At 42.4% G+C, this 22,152-nt stretch overlaps 9 protein-coding genes across 12 annotated transcripts; 5 read left to right on the plus strand and 4 right to left on the minus strand.

The window, feature by feature from the left end:
• The first annotated feature begins 146 nt into the window (after positions 1–146).
• On the plus strand, positions 147–3,697 carry LOC117640531 (protein arginine N-methyltransferase 5). Of its 2 annotated transcripts, none has more exons than XM_034377057.1 (12): positions 147–278; positions 627–732; positions 818–936; positions 1,019–1,236; positions 1,316–1,428; positions 1,506–1,803; positions 1,878–2,086; positions 2,168–2,290; positions 2,365–2,614; positions 2,704–2,833; positions 2,921–3,102; positions 3,226–3,697. In XM_034377057.1, the coding sequence occupies exons 2-12, from the start codon at positions 632–634 to the stop codon at positions 3,376–3,378; spliced, it is 1,896 nt and encodes a 631-aa protein (XP_034232948.1). In that variant the 5' UTR covers positions 147–278; positions 627–631; the 3' UTR covers positions 3,379–3,697. The 2 variants fall into 2 exon arrangements, with proteins under 2 accessions (XP_034232948.1, XP_034232949.1); XM_034377058.1 differs by having other exon boundaries at positions 225–375.
• A 1,033-nt stretch (positions 3,698–4,730) lies between these two features.
• Positions 4,731–6,523, plus strand: LOC117640538 (glycine cleavage system H protein, mitochondrial). The gene is made up of 5 exons (XM_034377070.1): positions 4,731–5,021; positions 5,619–5,698; positions 5,791–5,854; positions 5,951–6,082; positions 6,160–6,523. Exons 1-5 carry the CDS (start codon positions 4,763–4,765, stop codon positions 6,252–6,254), a joined length of 630 nt encoding a protein of 209 aa, XP_034232961.1. The 5' UTR covers positions 4,731–4,762; the 3' UTR covers positions 6,255–6,523.
• A 151-nt stretch (positions 6,524–6,674) lies between these two features.
• On the minus strand, positions 6,675–8,800 carry LOC117640535. Of its 2 annotated transcripts, none has more exons than XM_034377067.1 (6): positions 8,402–8,800; positions 8,221–8,331; positions 7,970–8,136; positions 7,715–7,883; positions 7,523–7,641; positions 6,675–7,406 (listed from the first exon to the last, which is right to left on the minus strand). In XM_034377067.1, exons 1-6 carry the CDS (start codon positions 8,619–8,621, stop codon positions 7,137–7,139), a joined length of 1,056 nt encoding a protein of 351 aa, XP_034232958.1. In that variant the 5' UTR covers positions 8,622–8,800; the 3' UTR covers positions 6,675–7,136. The 2 variants fall into 2 exon arrangements, with proteins under 2 accessions (XP_034232958.1, XP_034232957.1); XM_034377066.1 differs by having other exon boundaries at positions 6,675–7,424; positions 8,402–8,798.
• Positions 8,801–8,883: 83 nt separating this feature from the next.
• Positions 8,884–9,933, plus strand: LOC117640542 (single-pass membrane and coiled-coil domain-containing protein 4 homolog). Its single transcript, XM_034377073.1, has 2 exons — positions 8,884–9,027; positions 9,160–9,933. Exon 2 carries the CDS (start codon positions 9,166–9,168, stop codon positions 9,349–9,351), a length of 186 nt encoding a protein of 61 aa, XP_034232964.1. The 5' UTR covers positions 8,884–9,027; positions 9,160–9,165; the 3' UTR covers positions 9,352–9,933.
• On the minus strand, positions 9,922–11,634 carry LOC117640537 (brachyurin-like). Its single transcript, XM_034377069.1, has 6 exons — positions 11,483–11,634; positions 11,085–11,257; positions 10,817–10,989; positions 10,491–10,589; positions 10,254–10,399; positions 9,922–10,172 (listed from the first exon to the last, which is right to left on the minus strand). The coding sequence occupies exons 1-6, from the start codon at positions 11,531–11,533 to the stop codon at positions 9,999–10,001; spliced, it is 816 nt and encodes a 271-aa protein (XP_034232960.1). The 5' UTR covers positions 11,534–11,634; the 3' UTR covers positions 9,922–9,998.
• A 260-nt stretch (positions 11,635–11,894) lies between these two features.
• On the plus strand, positions 11,895–15,230 carry LOC117640532 (protein downstream neighbor of son homolog). 2 transcript variants are annotated; one of them, XM_034377060.1, is made up of 11 exons: positions 11,963–12,057; positions 12,147–12,196; positions 12,439–12,637; positions 12,716–12,908; positions 12,998–13,146; positions 13,232–13,469; positions 13,566–13,716; positions 13,818–14,068; positions 14,160–14,363; positions 14,501–14,684; positions 14,769–15,230. In XM_034377060.1, the coding sequence occupies exons 3-11, from the start codon at positions 12,447–12,449 to the stop codon at positions 14,966–14,968; spliced, it is 1,761 nt and encodes a 586-aa protein (XP_034232951.1). In that variant the 5' UTR covers positions 11,963–12,057; positions 12,147–12,196; positions 12,439–12,446; the 3' UTR covers positions 14,969–15,230. The 2 variants fall into 2 exon arrangements, with proteins under 2 accessions (XP_034232950.1, XP_034232951.1); XM_034377059.1 differs by lacking the exon at positions 12,147–12,196 and having other exon boundaries at positions 11,895–12,029.
• LOC117640536 lies at positions 15,231–16,471 on the minus strand. Its single transcript, XM_034377068.1, has one exon. The coding sequence runs from the start codon at positions 16,436–16,438 to the stop codon at positions 15,398–15,400; it is 1,041 nt and encodes a 346-aa protein (XP_034232959.1). The 5' UTR covers positions 16,439–16,471; the 3' UTR covers positions 15,231–15,397.
• An 18-nt stretch (positions 16,472–16,489) lies between these two features.
• On the minus strand, positions 16,490–17,385 carry LOC117640539 (uncharacterized protein KIAA1143 homolog). Its single transcript, XM_034377071.1, has 3 exons — positions 17,016–17,385; positions 16,803–16,929; positions 16,490–16,721 (listed from the first exon to the last, which is right to left on the minus strand). Exons 1-3 carry the CDS (start codon positions 17,124–17,126, stop codon positions 16,522–16,524), a joined length of 438 nt encoding a protein of 145 aa, XP_034232962.1. The 5' UTR covers positions 17,127–17,385; the 3' UTR covers positions 16,490–16,521.
• A 71-nt stretch (positions 17,386–17,456) lies between these two features.
• Positions 17,457–20,639, plus strand: LOC117640534 (acyl-coenzyme A thioesterase 9, mitochondrial-like). Its single transcript, XM_034377065.1, has 11 exons — positions 17,457–17,694; positions 17,880–17,965; positions 18,058–18,182; positions 18,258–18,378; positions 18,464–18,576; positions 18,668–18,890; positions 18,997–19,199; positions 19,280–19,365; positions 19,452–19,539; positions 19,628–19,778; positions 19,867–20,639. The coding sequence occupies exons 1-11, from the start codon at positions 17,624–17,626 to the stop codon at positions 19,968–19,970; spliced, it is 1,371 nt and encodes a 456-aa protein (XP_034232956.1). The 5' UTR covers positions 17,457–17,623; the 3' UTR covers positions 19,971–20,639.
• Positions 20,640–22,152: the final 1,513 nt, after the last annotated feature.

The following is a 22,152-nucleotide window of genomic DNA, read 5'->3' on the forward strand; positions in this document are numbered from 1 at the left end:
ACTCACACAAAGATAAATGCTAGAACTCGTCTCAAAGTTTTAAGATTGACTTTTCAGAACCGGTTTTGTCGTAAAGAGTGTAATTATGGAAAGGTGGTTTCATTTGTTGTTGGCGAATCTGTTTGTTGTCATTGTTTTCGTTCTCTCTCTCTCCTCCCCTTCCAGCCTGTGCCCTTTCTCTCTCACTCACCCCGCAACGAAGAAGGCGCCGAAGGAGCGTGGTGCTGGTTCACCGCATTTTATCTAGTTTTAGTATCCATCGTGACGATAATTTTACCGTAAGTACAGTATTGAGTGAGCTCAAATTACCATTGGTTTGCTTCAAGGACTATTTTGCACCGCTATTGTTGGATTTTCTTGTTTCTATCGGCAACGGTATGTATATATCGTAAACTAACCTCTTGATCGCACCCGGCCTTTATCAAACACCAAACCATAACATTTCTGACACCAAATATTGCATGTTAATTTGTCATGCCTGCAAACTCAGCGTGCCATTTCTTTGTTCATTTGATTAATGAGCCGTTTCATTTTTTCTAGAGTCAATTTCCATTGTTGTTTCCCCTTTCTCCTCAAGGTATTGTAAACAGGTCCTCAGTACATTTCCAAATATCTTTCTGTTCCAGTTGACATGGCTCAGGACAGTGTGCAGAATCGCAAAGCCTCGTGCGGTCTGGACTTCGCTTGTGTCCCAGACATCCGCCAGTGTTTGGCTTATTCGGCAGAAAATAAGTATGGTTCTTTCATTCAGAAAGCACAATCATTGTGTAATTTGTTCCACTGTATTTCTTATTTCTATTGCCATAATCCTTTTCAGATATGACTTTAGTATGATGCCAATAGTCCATCCTCGCTATAAAAGAGAATTTTTATCAGGCAAAGCTAAGGATCGGCAAGGACCTTTTACTCGGTCCGATCTTCTGCTCCAGAGCTCAGGTACTACTTACGAATTAACTTGTTTTTATTACAATAATGATTTTAGTGGCAAAATATGTTACTCAATCTATTTCTTTAACAGATTGGACCAACATGATTGTTGGTAAGATTTCCCCATACATTGATGTGGATTCTGAGGATCATGTTTACCGCCGCCAATGTGAAGAGGCATTACTTCAAGAAATGACCTTTGCTTCTCATCTCAACCTGTGTGCCATTTCCGTGACCTTAACATCCTTTAATCATATTAATCTAGCCAGAGCACTGTTTTCTAAAGTCATGAACCCATACAGTTATCAGGTAATGATTAGAGCTCTTTGAGCAACACTAAAATCTGAATTTCAATTTTCTCTATGGAACATTTTATCTTATCCTTCAGGTATGGATTCGTGTTCCAATGGAAAGCCCTATGGTCCAAGCTATGGAATATAGAAAGGACATTCCAAATAAGGAGGATTTGCTGAAGGAGAAGAATAACAATCCATGGGAATGGTGAGTGTGTTCCCCATTTTTATTCGTCATAAGTCTTTTCATCATTTCTAATTTCTCCTTGAAATATTATTTTTTAGGTGGAATGTGTTCAGATCAGTGTGTAACTACAATCGACGGTTGGGGGTAGCTCTGGAAGTGACCCCTGACATACCATCTGCTGAAGAAATTACTCGGTGGTTAGGTGAGCCTGTGCGCAGTCTTATTATTCCAACATCTTTGTTCTTGACCAATAAGAAGGGCTACCCAGTCTTGTCTCGGGCACATCAGAACCTATTGCGTCAATTTGTTCCTCTTGGCGTGCAGGCTGTGGTCACAGGCTCTGTTGTCCATGGCTCAGTACAATACTATCAGCAGTACATTGAGCATCTTTGGCAGGTATGTAGAGTATCTTGAGTGCCATTGGGTCTTGCTGTGAAGTGTCTGACTTTTCTAACTTTTTATTTACCCAGAGTGTGAAGCTGACTGATCCTCTGGTTGGATTTGCTCGTGGCTATGAGGACTTCCTACAATGTCCACTCCAGCCTTTGATGGACAACCTTGAATCTCATACCTATGAAGTTTTTGAGAAAGATCCTGTTAAGTACTCTGAATATCAGGCTGCAATGCTTAAGGCCATCATGGACAGAATACCAGAAGACCAGAAAGAAACAAAATCATTGTAAGGTTTTCTGTATGGCCTGTTGATGTTTATAATTCTCACATTGATAATTAACCTCTCTCTTTCCGTGTTGCTGTCTAGGACTGTGATGGTTGTTGGTGCAGGTAGAGGTCCTCTGGTTAGAGCTTTACTTAATGCAGCTGACAAGGCTGAGCGGAAGGTGAAAGTCTACGCTGTAGAGAAGAATCCCAATGCCATTGTTACGTATGTCATTTCAGTCACCTTTCTTTTCTGTCCTTTAGTTACAATCATTTTCTAAATGTAATATGGTGTTCCAGACTCTTGTCTCAGAAGGAGGAAACATGGCATGATAAGGTAACTGTTGTATCCTGTGATATGCGCTACTGGGAGGCGCCAGAGAAAGCAGATATCCTTGTTTCTGAACTTCTCGGGTCTTTTGGTGACAATGAACTGTCACCGGAATGTTTGGATGGTGCTCAGAAGTTCCTTCGAGATGATGGTATCAGCATTCCTAGCCAGTACACCTCATTTATATGCCCTATTCAATCATCCAAACTCTACAATGAGGTAATGTTTTTATTTCTAACCCACTGCTCTCAACATATTTTTGTTATCCTCAGTATTTGTTAGTTCATAATTTTCTTCTCTCCTCTTAGGTTCGATTAAGTAAAGAACAAGACAAACATCCTTTGAAGCATTTTGAAACACCTTATGTGGTTCACCAACAGAACAGACTAGAACTGTCTGATACTCAACCACTATTTCAATTTGACCATCCTAATCCTGGTAACTCTTTATATATGCAGTCATTTGTTTTATTAATGTCTGTATTCATTTCTGTCAATGATCCATTGAATTTGTGCATGATTTCAGATGTGCCAATTGATAACACCAGATTCAAAACTGTGCAATTTAAAATCAGGCAGAATGGTGTGCTGCATGGATTTGCTGGTTACTTTGAAACTGTTCTTTACAAAGATGTCATGCTGAGCATAAACCCTGCAACCCACTCACCTGGCATGTTCAGCTGGTTCCCTATATTCTTCCCTATCAGAGTAAGTACAAACATTCATGTGAATAACTGGCATCTGGCTTCTATCTTTCTCTTGTAATACTTTTATTAATTTACTTATGTTCCTAAAAATGAAATTTATTTAGCTGTCCTCTTTTATTTCCAGGAACCACTGCACGTCAAAGAAGGTGATGTTTTGGAAGTTAATTTTTGGCGTCTGAATAATTCCAAAAATGTGTGGTATGAGTGGTGCATCACTAAACCTGTCCCTGGGTCTATCCATAATCCTAATGGGCGGTCTTACACAATCGGCCTTTAGCTAGACAGTGATTTGTTTACCATGCTATAAGTAATCTTAAACTTATTATATGTATTAATTAATCTTTGTATCGGACTGAGGTCCAACAGTTCCCATGGGTTTCTTTTCACATCCAATCATTGTGCTCATGAAATGCAAGATAATAAATTGTTAAGTTGTGTTCAATCCATTTTCATTTTAGTTAATGACATCAATTTAATTAATTGCGATATCTGTAACTACTTCAAATGATTTTTCATTGTTTGTGAAGAAGCTATGTTTTGTGCAGTTTTCCTCTGAAATTATGACCATGAAAATGCATCATTCTCCATCATTAGAATTATTGTCTTTATTCCCCTGATGACAAGCAAAGTACAGGCTACTTGCATGCCAACATGTTCCTTCCTTGGCTCAGTTTTCCTTGATCTGCGCAACCCATGCTTTGATGATGTGGTGATTCCCTGGACCCCCCGCGGACAGAGACAGCGACTTCGCTGACCCGCGGCGACCCGGCCCTGATGTTGATAGCGGGCAAGCAGTGTGGCCTCAAAGAAAGAGAAGTGCAGTAATCAGATTGCCAGGCGGCAGGCACATCGTAAACGAGCTTACTATTCCACATTGGCAGGCCTCATTCAATTACAACCCGTCTAAATTCCTCAGTCCCAAAATTATGATGAATTATCTTGGAGAAGTTGAAGGGATGTGGGGCATCTGTCTCTTTCCGTGGAACAAACAAAACGGTTGCGACACTATGACGGCTCCCGCCCCGCCCCCGCCGCGCCAGCGTGCCACCCAAGTGACAAACAACACTCTGCTAGCAAGGGAGTGTATGTATGTCACAGATACATGGATCTTGATGGTCGGCCTGTCCTGCTACCTATCACAATTACAGCTCGCCTGACAATTGATAAAAATGGAAACGGCTGTAATTTGAAAAGCTATAAATATTCTGACATTGGAAGTATGGGGACGGTTTTTTTTTTTAAGCTCACCACATTGGAAGGGTAAACTGAAAGCAATCCCGACTTTCTCTGCGACTTCTCCCGATAAGTATCAATTTTTTTTCTCCCGTTTTATCGCGACTTGCGACTTGCGTTCTGGGAGGGAATGTCTCGGCGGGGGGTGTTTAAATCGTGGCAGGAGCTGCCACACCTTGGAAGAATAAGAGCCGTGGTTTCGTAATATTTAATCAGAAGGGTTGTGGTTCTGAAAATGAATTTATCAGTCGAATGAACGGCCCGAGATGAAATCTTGCTTTCAAAACGGGTTTTCGTTTATCTCGGAAAGATGCCGCCACGTAATGTTTTCATGCCCGAGGTTGGTCCGACTGCCTTAGCGCATGCGCGGGTGACGCAACAGCCCAGCAGCAGCAGACGAAGTTCCAAGCAGACGACGGGACGGGTTAATGTTCACAATCCGACATCCGACGGGACGACCAGTTGTGTTTTGTACGTCGCGTCGGAAATACACAAGCACAGGACGGGACGGGCCACGAGGCATAGATCTGAAAATGGCATCCGGAGTGCATGCTGCTTTGAGAGCCACGCAGCGTATTGGCAGAGTTTTCCAGTTCAGCAAGTGCCTAACCAACAGCACGAGGAGTAGAACCGGGGACTTAGATGTGTGTCAAGCGAGATTATTTAGCACAACACATTTAAACTATGGTATGTAACTACTTTTAAGAATTTAGAGGGATACCTTCACTTCCACTTGTTATTTGTTATTTAAATTATCCAAATTTTGAATTAATCTATGCACAAGTTGTCTTCCATCTGCATTGCTTATAAATAATTCTTTAAAGGTTTTAAACACTAAGATTCACTGTATCTACAATTATTTTTTTTCTCTCCCACTGATTATCTGAATACAAACTGTCAATCAAATTTACAGTTGTTTACCCATAACTGTAGCATCATTCACCTACCAGCCAAGTACTCCTAATTTATTTTGGTGATTTTGAAATGCATTAAAGCAGCAGTGGAGAGCAACATTCTGTTACGCAGCCATGAACTGTGTTGCCTGTTGTGCTGTTTGCTGCCCTGTGAGGGCCCTGCCCCTGCATCTCTTGCCCATGGTTGGAGTGGTTGGTGGCAATCAGTTATCGTGGAACGTGAGGTCACATGATAACTTCATTGATAACTTATGAAGTGACACCATATTATGTTGCCTCATTGCCAACTTTCTAAAAAATAAAACAAATCTGTTTTGTTTCAAAATTTTGATTGCATCATTGATTAGTAATTATCTTTTTTTTTTTTCAGGGCGAAAATATACTGATAAGCACGAGTGGCTTGAAATGGATGGTAAAGTTGGCACGGTTGGAATTTCTCACTATGCTCAGGTAATTACTTCATAGAAATTTTGCTTGTTCCACTGAAAACAGTCCTGTGACAGAGTACCCTTTAATTAGCATTGTGTTGCTACTGACCATAGGATGCCTTGGGTGATGTTGTTTACGCTCAGCTTCCAGATGTTGGTCAAGATGTAACACAAAAAGGTTTGAAAATATTTTATTATAATTTTAATTCTATTATGCCAATCAATCACTTTCAGTCTTACTTTCATACATTTGTTTTTCCTATCCCAACTTCAGAGGAATGCGGAGCCTTGGAAAGTGTTAAAGCTGCTTCAGAATTATACAGTCCAGTAACAGGAAAGGTTGTGGAAAAGAATACTGCAGTTGAAGACAAACCCGGTCTTATTAACATGTCCTGTTATGAGAAAGGTACCGTGACATAAAATTTTATTACTTGTTTGATATTAAAAAATGTCCACCCATTTCAATGTGCTTTAAATTTTCAGGTTGGTTATTTAAGGTCGAGTTAAGTAAGCCACAGGAGGTAGATGAGCTCATGGATGAAGATCAGTATCAACAATTCCTCAAGAATCATGAATAGTGTTTGGAGAAGCTTCAATAGATTACTGATGGAAACAGTGGTGCTGAAACTTTCCTTCAGGCTTCTAGAAGAGCAGATTGCACTAATATGTGGCATTGTAAATATGAAACAACCATCTGAATAGAGGGGAAAAAGAAAATCAATTTGATTGTATCAGTGGGTTTCCTCATCTGGGAGAAGCTCACTTTTAAACTAGTCATATTATTTAACTCATTGTATGAAGAATATCAGGACTTAGTGATTAAAATGAAAGGTTTCTATATTCTTAAGTTGTGCAAAATCAACCTCTCCCCTGAAAAATTTGACTTCATGAACAGAACCTTCCGATATCATAACAACTTCTTGCAATTTTCAACGCTGAATCATACTGATGGACCAGTATGACTGTGTCAGGGATGAAAGAGCCCAGATACAACTAAAATATGAAAATTAGAGTTTTATTTGGTCATATATAATCATAACTGACATATGAGTCAACATATACAGAATGATTGGAAATTGAATAGGAAAAATCCCCTTAGTCAATTGCAAAATAATTGCAATTGCAAAAATTTGGCAATTAACTTACAAATATAAGATGACTTTGACTTAACTAAATAAAAACAATAATACTGTACTGCCTGCAATTATAAGAATTTTTGTCACTGGCACAATAATACTGTACTGCCTACAATTGTAAGAATTTTTGTCACTGGCAGAGGACAACTCCTCATTACCTTCTACTTCAGGAAAAATCAACTTAATAAAACCTAAAACAAAACAAATGGCACAAATTTGGCAATAAACCTACAAATATAGGGTGACTTTGACTTAACTAAATGAAAACAATAATACTGCACTGCCTGCAATTATAAGAATTTGTCACTGGCAAAAGACATCTCCTCATTGCCTTCTGCCTGGTGGTCTCCCCCTGCCCCTACCTCTACCTCTTACAGCATCTTTGCCTCTTACAGCACCTTTGCCTCTCACTGTCCCTCTGCCTCTGCCTCTTCCCCTAGGGTTTGGTTCAGGAGCAGCTGGTGATGGCGTAGCAACATTTTCATCTTCAGACGTTGTTTTTGACTCCAAAGTTGATCTCCGTTTCTTATTAGCCAGAGTGCTAAGCTCTGGAATTGATTTCTCTTTTCCCTCTGTTAGCATTTGAGGGCCAGGCTGTGACAGGAAGCATGTCTAATAAGAACAGAAAATTGTGGATCAATCATTGGAGTTCATTCTTAGATATTCACTGATCAGGTCAAAAAAGGCAAGTAGGTAGATGAATAACTTACATTCGAATCCATCGAAGTATCTGCACGTGGAAAGGCAGTTATAATAGCTTCTTTAAGGGGCATACATTCCAAGATGGTAAGCTGTTCTTTGAATGTCTCCTGGGCCACTTTATCACCACCTGATAAAAATACAATTTCTTGAAATGAATATTTTACTGCCACAAGGTATTCTAGTAAAAAGCCTGAACTTACCTTTAAATCGGAATACAGGCTCTTCAGGAAGATATTTATGTGACTTATAAGTTAAATGCACATAAGCTTTTGATAGATCTGATCCTACACTGTCATTGACATGGAATGCAAGCATTACCCTAGTGGTATTGATACTAGGAAATATACCAAATGACGGAGTAACCAATTCCTGAAAGCAGGTCAGGAGCGCATCAAAATAATGTTAATAATAAAAATTATTTCAGTCAAAAATCTAAAGATGCAAATAGGACAAACCTTAGCTTCATTAAATTGCTCTCGTCTCCAAACATATAAGTTTATTTCTTGTTGCAAACAACGAATAAATGAAGATAGTTTGTCAATAGAGTCTATCTTCTCACGAGCAATTCGTTCTGCAATGCACGAGATGGAATATGGAAGATTGTGGTGGGACAGAAACCAAACTGTAAATTAAAAACAATGTATCTTGAAAGGAGCAAAGAAAATTGAACATTGTGGATGATTTGCAGTTCAGCAGGGATGATCACCTTCTCCTCTTTTCTGGACACCTAATGTGAACGTTCCCTGAAGCTTTCCTCGAAAATGGGGGAGGAAGTTTATACAGAAGACGGTTTCCGACGAATCTACAATGTCAGAACCTGGAAATGAGAAACGTGCGGCAGTCAACAACACAACACAAAGTGAAACAAAGTCTGCTGTTTCTCTCACCTCCCCAGACTCTGAATATCTTTTCACATTCCGGATCGGGGAAACGGCTTAACAACTCTTTCTTTCTGGCTTCTAGATCAGCAATTTCTTTCTCCAGACGTGTTCGGTACCGATCCAATTGTAACTCGCTTTCGACGTCTCTGCTCTTGCCATGATGATCAGGGGCTCGTTGACCGCCCCAAGGCTGGTATGCGATTTGGTGGTGATTTCTTCCGTACATAATGATCTACAGATTGCCGGTGCCGGCAGATCTTTTCGCCTCTGTAGTCTTGGTCATAGAGTAATGACACTCCTTGCTCTTGCTATGCCGCACAACAGCTCTTTGTTCGCTCGCTCTCCTGGAACACTCTACACTCTGTAATCGGAGTGTCCTCAGCGTGTGTGTGTGCACAGAGGAATGCTGCGTGCTGCAACCGGCAACAGGGCGCGAAAAGTTTAACAGGTTGGGGTGCGAATAGTCAAGTCGGTTGCTGCAAATAATTTGGCTTTGACGGCGAATAGTCAGATCAACAGTTGTTTGTTTTCGCTGATGTGGCAGACGACTTTTCAGCGCTCGAAGGAACCAGGACCAGGACAGAGAAGAGGGAAAACTACTCTTTTGGTCGGGGTTTTTCAAGTTTGCTGAGGTAAGACTCACAAAAACTCAGATTTCATCTGGTCGAACTTTAGCGAAGATATTGAGGTAGCAGTTTTGCTGGGCGTCAATCCCTGGGAGTGTGAAATCATGCAGTCAGCATATGTTTGTTTGTTTGTTGCAGGCAAACATGCGGCAGTTAAAGGGGAAAGTGAAGGAGACCAATAAGCAGAAAAAGGAAAGAAAGAAGGAGTTCATTGAGAACAAGCAACGGGTGTTCACCATTGTCTTACCAACCATTGGCGTATTGTTCGTACTTATGGTCTTGTATGTTTACTTCAAAGCTAGTCGACCTAAATCCAACATCGACTATTAAGGACTACATATTTTGGTTTCTGATCCGACCCAGTCTTTGATTTGACCAAATTCGCTGACAATAACTGGAGATTGACAAGAATCCCAACATCTTCCCTCACATTTTCACATTCCTCTTTTCTGTGACCCAAATTAGGATGGCATTTGTGATTTGTTGAAACTGCTGATGTTTAAAATGGATCTTGTTTTACTTCTTGTCTGGTTCTTTACATCGTTCAGTATTGTTTCTTCTGATTTGTGATATATTAGGGCCTTGAACTGTACTTAAGGTTTATTTTGTCAGTGCTACATTTATGACAGATATCTCACTCTTTTAGGTTGTATATCTTGAGACTGCAATATTTACCTGTTGTCTAATGTTAATATTTATTCTTTGTGTTGTCTGGTCTAGCTTTTGGAAAATGTGTTTTTTAAATTGAGATTGTTTTCATATTCAGATGCAATTGAAAGACTTGTCAAAGCACCGGTTCAAATCCTTCCAAGTTTTAAACGTTGCAGGTTCTTGTTACCCTGCTTGATATTTTGCTACAATGTTTAGAAGTTGTTTTCCAATTAAATGTTTTGTTTTCCATTGAAAAGAAAATTTATGTTTTATTTTGAGACTTTCATCCACCTGAGTCGCTTCTGTGGCTCACATACTGAAGGCCACTACTCTCGCAGAGCAATGCCTGTGGCCTTGTTGATCCAGTCCAAGTGCGACGTTACCCTGGTGAAGACAGGAGGGTTGTGGGTGCCACAAGACCTGGCTTCATTTGTTGCGATGCCCACCAAGGTTGGCTTGCCATCCCACTCTGTGATCACCACCGGGCTGCCCGAGTCACCCTGTAGACGCAGACGATTAGTTACAAGTCCCCCTTCCCCGAGTACTTGAGTACTACAGCACTGTCCTTCCAGTCCACTCACACTGCAGGTGCCCTTTTTCCAGATGCTGGACAGGCAGAGGTGGCTGTCATGAACGGCCTGCGCTCCATTGCGGAGGCTGCACCAGAAGTTGGGCTCTACGCGCGAATCGAACCACCGCAGCACCCAGTTCCCTCCCGTCTTGTCGTCTGTAGGGACGGCAACGTCGGTGAGAGAGGGAAAGAGCGCGCGTCGCACTAAGATCTAAAATGCACGGGCCTCGCCCCGCCAGGGCCTTACCCTTGCCAGTGTAGCCCCAGCCGGACACGGCGCCGTCCCAGAGGACGAAACTCTTTTTGGCTTGCTTCTTGGCGGGGAGTCGGACGGGCGAGATGAAGGCTGAAAGGGGAAATGTGCCAAGCAGTGAGACACCCCGCGCAACGAGCACCCGCTTAGAGGCCTGCCCTACAGCTACAGCACCCCTTCGGGTAGGCCTCTACGCCCCCCACGCCCGCCATGTCTAGCGTAGGCAGCCCGCACGGCCCCGCTCGGCGGGACTGCCTCTGCCTGAGTGCACGGCGCGAGCATGGCGCCAGCCCATCCGAAATAGTCCAAAAACGGCCCACCGTTCTGTTCGGGTGCGACGTCGAGCTTGATGAGGGCGATGTCGTTCTCCTTGGTGTCCGGGTTGTAGCCGTCGTGGACAGCCATGGTGGTGGTGAGGTACGTGAGCCTCGTCTCCTCGGTGGCCAGAGACAGGTCGAAGGCGCCGAGGGTCACCTGGTTGAAGTCGCTGTTCCTGGGAACAACCAAGAGGTCGAGACACCCAGGTTCGAATACCGGCTCCGCCCTTGGGCTCCGCACTGTTTTGTTTGCTCGCGGTGAAGTGCTCACTTGTTGAGGCAAGAGGCTGCCGTGAGCACCCAATGGGGGTCGATGAGCACGCCGGAGCAGAAGGCGGCACCCACTCTGCCGGACTCGTCCAGCGGCTGGATCAAGGCTTGGTACGGGAACTGTCCCGGAAGGGCCATCTTCCCTCCGGAGATTGCCGCCACATCCGGTGCATTCTGAAAGCGGGAAGCATGCGGGGCGTGTCATTCCTCGATCATGCCGGACAGCGTTTCCTTGCTCTGCCTCTCTCGCATATGGGACGTCCCATGAGTGCGAGAGAGGCGCAGTGACACAAGAACTGTTCGGATTCGATCTATCGCGCAGGGCCGGGGGCTGAATCACCCTTTCGGACCAACGTGGTTTGTTGCTGTCTTACATCTAAAATGACTTTAAAAAACTACCTGCAGCAAGATGATGGCGGAGAGCAATGTGACCAGCCTCAGGGCCTGCATGGCGTCCTTTTCGTTGGGAGAGTCCTCGACAACTAACCCCGCAACAACCACTCGGAGCCCCGACAGATCTTATCAACGCCACTCAACTGGATCGCAGTTTCACCGCTGTGTAGCTCTCACAATTGATCGACGATCTTTGTCCCTCGCATTGATTTTGCACGAGGAGATAACCAAATGGATCCCTGCCACTGTCAATTCTCGACCCTCAGCCTCCCGAGGGCCGAGGACTCCCCGAAACGCCCGCGCATGGTCCGCCGTGCAGCGGAGCCCGTTGGGTTGCCTACCTGGCGGCCTGCAGGCGCTCCCCGCTCCCTGCTCCCTCTCCCTTCTCCCCTCGCAGTGTCGCGGAAGACCGCTAGAGCGCGCATGGGGGAATTTGTACCTCCCGCCCCGCCCAGCTAACGGTTCTGTCATCAGTCAGCTGTTGGCAGTTGGCATCTGGCACAAAGAAGAACAGAGAGAATAAGAAATGATGCTAGTGGTTTGAAATTTCAAAGTAAGCACGGAAATTTGGCGCTCGCCGGGTAAAATCTAGTGTGCTTTAAATTTGTTGTTTCTCCTTGGTCGTAGCGTGTTTGTTTTTAGTGGGGGATTTTCTATATTCTGTTGCTAGTCAATTAAAAGGAGAAAAGTGCATTGTTTTGTTTCTCTTTGTCTTTGAAGGTAAGTGAGTTACTGCATGCGAATGTAAATGAACGGCATTTCTTATTTTTATTTCTTATTAAATATGTTCCGTCAATACTTTATTCCAATTACAAATCAGAAAATGAAATAGTAACTCTGGTATCCGTAATATTTTATTTTTCAATGCGAAACATCTTTTGCCTAACCTCCATGGAACAGATATCTCAATTTTGATATATTTTTCTTTACATGAATTCCTATTTATTGTGTTTTTCTAACAGCTGGGAAAATGGAAGACACTAATTCGTCAACACCTCCGAAATGGAAGCGACCGGACGAAGTCATGCGACTGCACATGTTGAAGAAGCGGAGGGCTCTTGCTGCTCGAATGAGTCGGAGCAGTTCTGCATCAGAACTTCTAAATAATTCAGATAGTTTTAATTTATCAGATGGGGAACCTAAGCCATCAAAACGGAGAAAGTAAGACCAGTTGACCTCTGTTTTATTTTTCTACATCCTGATGTTTAAATTAATTTGATTTTACTGATTGGTTAATAGTTGTTTTCAACGATCTTCAACCGGCCTCAAACGGTCTGCAGATGGAACTCCTGTACTTCATGAGCTAGATGCATCAAATGACAATACCTTATTCCATCTTCTTAATTCTGGGAGCTCTCCTGTATCATCTGCTGACAGCACCCCCACTTCATTTTCAAGTATTTTTAAATCTTTCTCAGAACAAAATGCTAAGGTAATCATAATTGGCTCTTTCTGGCTTTGGTGTTCACTCACCTTCCTTTAAAATATTTTTAATTTCTTGTTGAAATGTGACTTGTTTAGAAAAATACCTCTGAAGAGCCTGTCCGGAAAAGGGGTAGTCAAGTGCCCATTGATTGGACACTGCGCAACAAAGTTCGCTTTATGTCTCCAAAGCCCTTTCCCTTTAGTGCTACTCTACGAACCTGTGAAGAAGCATCTGGGATCACTGGGTTTGTACTTTTGTTAACTGTTTTGACTATTTTGTTAATTTGTCAAAGTCCATGGGATGGAAATTTCATTTTCTTTTCTTTTTAGGTTTGCGAGATGTTTGGACACTGGTCAAACAGGTTCATCTCTTGATACCAGTCCCAATGCACGTCTTCATCAATGTTGCTTGATATGGCAACACCCATGGCTTCCTTGGTTAGAACTTTATCCACGGCAGGCTGCAAGAGTGTCGTCAAGTGATGCAAATCTGAACATTGCTTCTATGCCAGCTCTTCGTGACAGCTTGCAAAGAGACTGGGCAAAAAGTTTCCAGTCGCTATTTCAGGTATTGTGTGCTATCAGCTGATTATTTTTCCACGTTTACAATGAAATATTATAAGATACTTTTCAAACGATTTTTTTGCCTGTTTTCTCATTTTAGTTGGTGCGTGCTAGGCAATGCCCCTATTTCTATGTATGTTCTAACAACTTCACCTGCCTATTCCGTGCAGCTGGCATGTGTGGCATTTCAGAAACCCACGCTCTTGTTACTCCTACAACTAGAGGCTTTAGACAATTGCTCAAGGATGAGGGTTTGTTTGCTTAATTATTTCTCTTGAATATTTTGGCCTTGCTTACTAATCTTTTCTGTTTTAATATCACTTCAATAATTTTTTTTTTAAATTTGTCATAGATGTGGAGTTTACAATGCCTCTCAAGAAAACATCAGTGAAGAGAAAATCATTAGACAGTGAGTCAGGCTATGAGACTTTAGATTCTGTCAACAGTGAAACAAATTCTCAGAATGTGAAAAAGGAGGAAGTGAACCAAGCAGAAGACAATGAGGAGGAAAAAGATGTTGAAGAGGATGATGTAAGCAATGACAAATGGCTTGAGAGCATGGGCATTGAAGCTGCTGAGATCAGAAGACTGAATACTGTGCAGGTACTACCACTTCTTTTCATGTTCTTAAATTTAATCAATCAATAAAACACTGCAAAATATTGATATTTTTGTTTCCTTAATTACATTTTAGGTCCAGCAGAAGATTGATAAAGAAAGAGACATAGACAAAACTCCCGAATCCTTGATTTTGGTTGAAGGTGTTGAAGCCCAAGCTTTGTCAAATTTTCTTCTCAACTGTAAATCATGCACTGCCACCACCGGGCCTCTTGCTGGGGTCCCTCCCACACTGCTGGCTCCTGTAGCCTTCCATGGTGCAACTTTGAGGCCCAACAAGGTTGGTTCATAGTCCTGCTGCCTTGTCTTGTGCATTTCACAACTCAGTTAGATTGTGCCTTATTTGTCTGTTTATCTCCTATACTTCATAAAAATATTCTACCATATGTTAAACTTTGTGTTCTGCCCTGTTTCCAGGTTCGTGTTAGCAAAGTACAAGTAGAGACCACTAGTTATCACTCTGTGGAGCTACAGGGTCCAGTTCTTCCTCATGCTGTCCTCGGCCTCTGTGATTTGCTCAAACCAACTTGTGATCAGTTCTCCCTCACATTTGCCAATCTAGAGTCAACCAAAGCATTTTCAGAAGCAATGCATGCTCCAGGTATTTGTTCATGTCAAAAAGTTATTGTAATTTTTTTTTTCCTGCTGTTTTTACTATTTAATTGGCTTATACTTTTGTTTACAGCTGCAACAGGTAGCCCAAGTGATAAGGAAAATTTACAAACAAATTGTACCACATCAGTACCCTGTGTATTTGGCCAGGAGAATCTTAGTGACTGTGGACTGAGCAAATCAAGTTTAGAACAGTTTTGTAGCTCAGACTCAAATCATGTTCAGCTTATGGAGAGTTTGAAATTTTCGGATGGTATCTACACATGGGTATGAAGTGTCCAAAAAGAACACTTTGATTTTTAACTGTCATAAGTTTGTGAGCTGTGCTCTTTTCATTACCTATCCAATCAATTGGTGATTTTAGTGCGTTGAAAAATTACAATTATTGTTATCATACTTGTGTTGTGCATAGTTTAATTATTTATTAAAGTAATTTATTATTGTTATGATCACTGAATTTGTGAAGCATTTTATCAATTCTGTAATCTTTTACATGACATTTTGTGATTAAACACTTTTGAAAAAAAGAACATAATTTTGTCTTAAAGAAAAGTTTATTTATCTATTGGTTCCCTTTCAAATCAAAGGGGGGAAAAAAAACACATGATGCCGCGGCCACTGGTTGATTTGTACATTAAGGCACGCTGATTTGACAATTACAATTTTCCAAGTCTACTTAGCTTCTTGACTGAGGTATAAAAATTATTTTGGGGTATGATGTTGATAACAGTGCCTTACTAAGAAACTGTTTTTATAGAATGATGCTGAACATAAGCCACAAGTGTAGAGGGGTTGCAAAAGTCGCAAAGGCCCACGATGCCGTACACTGACATGATCTAGTAATAAGGCATTGCATGAAAAGGCCTCTTTACACCTACCACAAGCAAAATGCTTCCCTTCAGCATGTTTCCATGCAGAACCAGCCAAAGTTGCATGGAGAGGTTCCTCAGGTGGTACATTTTCCTTCATCAAAAATGCTCTACTTGGTTGGGAGTTACAAGATCCATCAAGAATTAATTTACGCTTAGCAAATGAATAATTTGAAGGTTGCGCACAAGGGATTCTTGAATTAATAACAACAGATATTTCTATATTAGACAGTTGGTTGCCTAAAAAATTGATAGGTTTGTTGGAAGGGATGTGAAACACAGCATCATTTTCAGGCTCATTCATGGCTGTAGAGGGACTTTCATTCGCTTTAGAGTTAACATCACTCCCAAACAAAGACAAGCTTTTCATGCCCTCCTGCAAGTGACTGATGGACGAAGGGATCCAAGATTGCTTTAAAAATGCTACAAACTCAACAGCATGTTTCTTCTCAAGGTGAAGCAGAAGTAATTTCTGGTGCCTGTGCATTACTTTATGAACGCAAAAGCGACACTTCAGATGTTGCTCAGTGCTAACATCCTGCAGTAAACTAACGACAGCTTTTTGATGGACTCGCAAAGCATGTCTGGCTAACAACTCCTTCGCATTGAAGCTTAAAGGGCACAATGGACATTTGTTTGAATGTACATCTTCCAGACAAGTACCATTTCTTGACTTTGACTTCTTGGCATCAGATAAGTTGTTATTACATGAAGATCCTCCAGGCTCACCTTCCAACATATTAGATTTCGGAATGTTCAGAACCTTATGCATATCTGATGCCAGCAGCGTGTAATCCATTTCAGCTGAAACTGAAGTAATCGGATCAACAATCCCAGTAGCATTTTTCTTGCTACCAACTTCACCTGCACTCATTTTAAATTTTCATACAGATGTATCAGTGGAATCAAAAGAAGAAGACTTTGTTTTATCAATTTACATGAGCTAGAGAGAAAAGTTCAAGAATCTTCTTCATCATCAACGGTAAATGAAAGAACACTTTTGGCTTTAAGTTTTTTCTTAGAACTAGTTTTGGTGTCTTCTTTGTCAGAGCTCTTCTTGAGGCTTGAAGAATCGATGTTAGGAGTTTCTGACGATTCTGTTTTTTTGGCTTTGTCTGGTTTCTTAAAGACCACTCTTTGAGTAAGATCTGCAGGACCTGCATTACATATAGTAAGAACCAATAGTGGAAAAATTTAAAATCATCACAAATGAGACACAATTTATAAGTGACACAAACCTTCTTCCTTCTCGACTTTAGCTTTGGAGGCTTCTTCCGCAGTAAGATCTCCCTCCTTCAGCACGACCACTTGAGGTTCTTCGTCATCATAGTCATCCCCGTCTTCATCAAACGACAAGGCTTCCCTCTGCAATTGAGAAACAGAGACCATCAATGAGTTGAAAGTAGATAAGAAACAGAGAGCTTATCTCCTTGCTCAAATACAATACATACTTTGGTGTCAACTGTTGGACCCTCTTTGTATCCTGCTGCTGCTTTCATGCGCGTTATAAAAGCTGGTTCGTCCGGTTTCAGAAAGGCCACATTCCTTTTTCTCTTTGACATCTCAGTTAAGATAGGAGGTACAAAAATAAAAATTCTCAGTGAAACATGAAAGGCTTGAGTCCATCTCAAACCTTATGCTGCATACCAATGTTTCGAACCGCGAGAGAACGGAACAAAGCAACGCGACAGCAATCTGCAGATGCACACCTACAGTACAACTAAAACTCGACCCACCCTAACCTGTGACCCTAAAGAGTCTGCAAACAACAGGCAACTGGCAACGGTTTTCCGCGAAAGGGTTAAACGAACGCCGAACGAAGCCGGAAGCAGCCGGAAGAAGCCGAAGCCTGCCGAAGACAAAAGCCGAACACAATCTGCAGACAGATTCAGATTCACATTGCTTAGTCTGTCACCGACAGCAGAACACAGCACTCTAGCAGAATGCAGTGACAAACAAACGTCACTTCATTTCATCATATATCGCAGTCCCGTTCTGATTCGCCTCGGGGCAAACTCTAAAAGTCGCAGACCAGCAGAGGCGGAACGCAACTGCAAAGATGGCTTCGCATGTATTTCTGAAATTGTGCAGGGCTTCTTCAAACCGGCCGTCTCAACTGCTGGCGCTGAGGTTACTATTGCCGCCCACTACTATCCTATTTATCTTTATCGCTTATCCATTTTGTTAAATGGTGCCACTTAAGTTCACTTTGAATGCACTGATATGCTTGCTCACATACCGTCTTTCGATTAATTGTTTCCTTTGTTCATTTGTGCTAATCTTTGAATCTGGGTATGTTTTAATATTTGTTTCAGTAAGAAAGGTATACATCATCAAAACAGAAAATTTAGCCATGTTGTGGGCCATGAGCCCACAAAACCTGTTCAAACGATCGCCGAGAGTGAGTTTATTATTATGACAAACACATTTTTGGGAGAACCGTACTGCCTGCTATCTTTAAGATGTGAATTAAAACAACCCAATGTATTTCAGTGCGAGAGAAACTTCACAAAATTATGGGTGTTCAGAAGGGCTACACTCCTCTTAAAGTTGATCGAACCCATTTATTGGAGATGCTTCCTTCTAGTCAAGCTGATTTGCCAGTCAGGACAATGAATGTAAGTTGCCTAGACAAACAATGCTTTATGATCCATTTACTGACTCTTTCATAAGTGTAAAATTTGATTTTTCAGGACAGTTTTGACCATGCACTCATCCCCCTGAGCACTGATCTGGATATGAGAGAGAAATATACAACCTTACACGGATATGTGAGGCTTGGACGGCTGATGGAGGATATGGACATATTTGCAGGTACTTCATGATCGGTGTCCTTGATGGTTGCAAGTGATTGATTTATTTCCAAACATGTACTCATGTGTTTGCAATTGCATTTCAGTCTGGTTATCTTTCAAGCACATTGACAACCCAAAGCAGAAGGACGTTCTCACACCTTACAATATTGTCACTGTCCTTGTAGATCAAATTGACTTCACATCTGTCATTCCTTCGGTATGTGGACCATTTTTATTTTTTGGTGAAATTCCTTCCTTGATTATCAGGAAACCTGATTTAATAATCTTGTTCTAATATTCTATTTTAGCCTGATGCAGACATCCGTTTGTCAGGGCATGTCTCGTGGGTTGGAAAGTCGACCATGGAGGTTGCAGTATGGCTGGAGCAATTCCAGCATGGGGCCTGGAGAAAACTCACCAGAGCTATTTTCTTAATGGCTGCAAGAAACTCCACAAACACACACTCAGCGTGTATCAATAGTTTGAAGGCAACAAATGAGGAGGAGAAAAAGATTCTGGATGGTGGGCTAGGTAAGCACATTCAGTTACTATCGCTGAGGCGTTTCAATTCAATGTGTATTCTTATTATTTCGTGATCTACCTCTTTTCCTTTATATCCTTTTTTTCTTACTTGTAGCTCGCAAACTCAGAAGGTCACAGGTTCAAAAAGAAAACTTGTTGCGCATGACACCAGATGTCAACGAACAGCATATTATTCATAAGCTGTTTTTGGACACTGTTGATCCCAATGACCTTACATTTGAGCGCAGAGTGCTACCCACAAATGGCCGTTGGATGTCAGACACAACTGTCACAAATATGATCAACTCTCACCCTGAGGTACGGCACTACTCCTTTCTTAAAAATTGAATAAAGAAAGGAAGGGGTCCTTATTGTACGATTTTGTCATCTGATTTCAGGATAGGAATCTTCATAATACAGTTTTTGGAGGATTTCTCATGAGACAGGCTGTTGAGTTGTCATCAACATGCTGTTTTGCTCACAGGTTACTACTTTTATCATTTTTATTGCCTCTATTCCCTTAGGGTGTTACTTAACAATTGTTTCCCCCCTTCTCTAACCCTGTTGTAGCTATTTTAAACCACGCTTGGTTTGCATGAGCGATATTGTTTTTCACCATCCAGTAGAAGTTGGGGCACTTTTGCGAATGCATGCAAGGGTATGTAAATTTTTTTTTCATTATTTACCTTTAAAATAATGAACATTTACATGAAAATTATGACAGTAACATAATGATTGCCATTTAGGTTGTATATGCTGAAATGGACTACGCACAAGTCACCACTCATGCAGAGGTAACGGATCCGTATGGTGGAACAAAAAAGACAACAAATGTATTTCATTTCACATACCACGTACCTCAAATTATTAGAAAAGTATATCCATCTACTTATCATGGTAAGATCTTTTCAGCCAATTTTCAAAATTTTTCTTTCATTTATTATCATTTTTTAAATTTATAATTTTTGAAATGTTTGTTTTGCAGAGGCTATGCATTATTTGGATGGTCGGCGTCACTTCCAGTATGCGATGGGACTCACTAATCAATCTGGTGGGGCCGGACCCTCGTCTCGCGGCATCACACTTTGAAGGCAACAACCAATTTATGTTCATGTTTCCTCTAAAGCCGCTGATCTGTAATTTTTTGAAATGGTACTGTGGTACATAGGGAAGTTCTGGTATGTTTCATTTTAGTTTATTAGACAAACAAATTTTGAATTTATAATTTGTTTTAAAAAAGTACCTTTTTATTTTCTTCCAACAAAACATTGTTCTTTCTGGAGACTTTGTTATTACTGTTATTGTATACTTTTGCTTGTTATAGTAGGTTGGTGTCCCAACCTTTGTATTCCATCATGTACTTAATTTTAATTAATTTTGTTACAAGATTTAATTGTCAGTTTTGATGATCCCTTGTTAACTACTTGTATGTGCTTTGTAGTTTGTAAGCTTAACTTTCCTAGGTGGAGGAATACTAAAGCTTGAATAACATGTGTGTGCCTACCAATCACAGGCATTGGTAACTGCTTGTATTCTGATTGCTCGTAATGGCAATTTTATATGTTGTGGTTTATAGCGGGTTCCTTAGTACCTGATATTGTGTTACAATTCACTTGCAAGCATTGAATTGATGTAAGTATTATGTTCTTTACCTACTGCCAAGTGATAATGTCTGTAAGCAGTGTATGCTGCTTCAGACTATTTTATCTTATTTTATTCATGCGAACCTTGAAAGAATTAGAAGTTATGTTGAATGTGTCTTATTTATTTATTAATATTGTCGGACGCCCAGTCCACCTCAGTTATCCCCCCCCCCTTTACCCACAAATAAAATGGAGAAAGTTGAATTTTCCAAGTTAAATTTGATTTGTCATTCACCCAGATCCCTCCACAACACACTGCAAAACACCACTGGTTCCAATCATAGAACAAGAAATCGTTCTGGGCATGGAACTTATGAAAATATAGAAAGAGAGAGAAGAGCAGGTGCCAACTATGCAGTAGAGCGAGATGGCAGAACAGCGGCCGCACACCCACCTCACCCGGTTTCATAATTAACTTGGCCCGTAATTTTGTTTGATCTGGGAATGGGGACAGGGAGAGGAGCAGGCCAGAGCCAGACCCTTGTCAAACACGAGCACCGCACAGCACCGCGACGACGGCGTGGATCTCGCGGGACAAAAACCGGCGCGCTTCGCGTAGCCTCGGCGTCGCCAGGCACCAAGTCTTGGTTGACAGAGCAGCCTGGCCTAGATTAAGCGCGACAGCCTTATTTGACTTTGAATGTCTGTCTGTGTCTTGCGGCGCGAGGCTCCTCGGAGAGTCCAAAAGTCGAAGAGGAGGTGGATGCAGTCCTGCTGGAGCAGAGAAAAGGGCTGTTCTTTTGGCTTTAGGCTGTGGGCGACTCCGAGGGAAGTGCCACACGCATGTGCCGCGAGTAAAATGCAAAAGCCGAATGGTAAAAGTAAAAAGTAAAAACGATTGTTGGGAGTTGAACCCCATCGCCTAGGTCTGAGGATCGACGCCTTTACGGTTGTGGCTGCGGTGACTCCTAGGGGGAGTTGGGTCCAAGCTTCGGTGGCAGCCCGGTCAATTAATGGGAATCGCTGAAAATGCTGCAAAATGCTGTGGCAAATGTGACCGTATACGCGGCGGACATTGGGCAGGGTGCGGCTGCGGGCACTGCAGGCAGAGGGATATTGTCCGCCAGTTCCGTACCCTCTCTCTCTTTCCCCCTTTCTGCCCTCTTCTTTCCCTCTCTCTTTCCCTCCCGAGTCCCGGGGGTCCATCTGCATAGATAATGATGCGAGGCCCGGGGCTCGCATTCATATAACACAGCTCCCGCCCCGGGGCCTGCGCAGCGGCCTGCGTGCCCCTCCCCCTCCCCCTCCGGTTGCCGCCCCCACCCCCCCACCTTTGTCAAGGCAGGTACGCCCCCGGCCAATGCCAGGTCGCGTTCAAAAGTGGCGCGCGTTGCCGGCGGCGCAGTCGAACGAACTGGCGGTGCTGGCGGTGCCCGAACCAGCCGGGCTGCCGGCGACTAGCAGCTAGTCTGCCCAGCGGTGCCCAGCGGGCCTCGGGATCAAGACCTTCTACCACCTTCTCTCGACCCCGCGACGAGCGACGACCTCGGGCGAGGGCTGGGCTGGCGCGGCCTCCAGGACTTCCCCGCGCCCCGGCCGCCTCCACTGCACTGCCGCGAGCCGCGCGAGCACGTACATTGGCCGCGTAACTTTATCCGAGATTGGATACCGCGCCCCGCCACGCGTCG

Source organism: Thrips palmi, unplaced genomic scaffold, assembly GCF_012932325.1.
Source record: "Thrips palmi isolate BJ-2018 unplaced genomic scaffold, TpBJ-2018v1 HiC_scaffold_12, whole genome shotgun sequence".
NCBI classification, from domain to species: domain Eukaryota; kingdom Metazoa; phylum Arthropoda; class Insecta; order Thysanoptera; family Thripidae; genus Thrips; species Thrips palmi.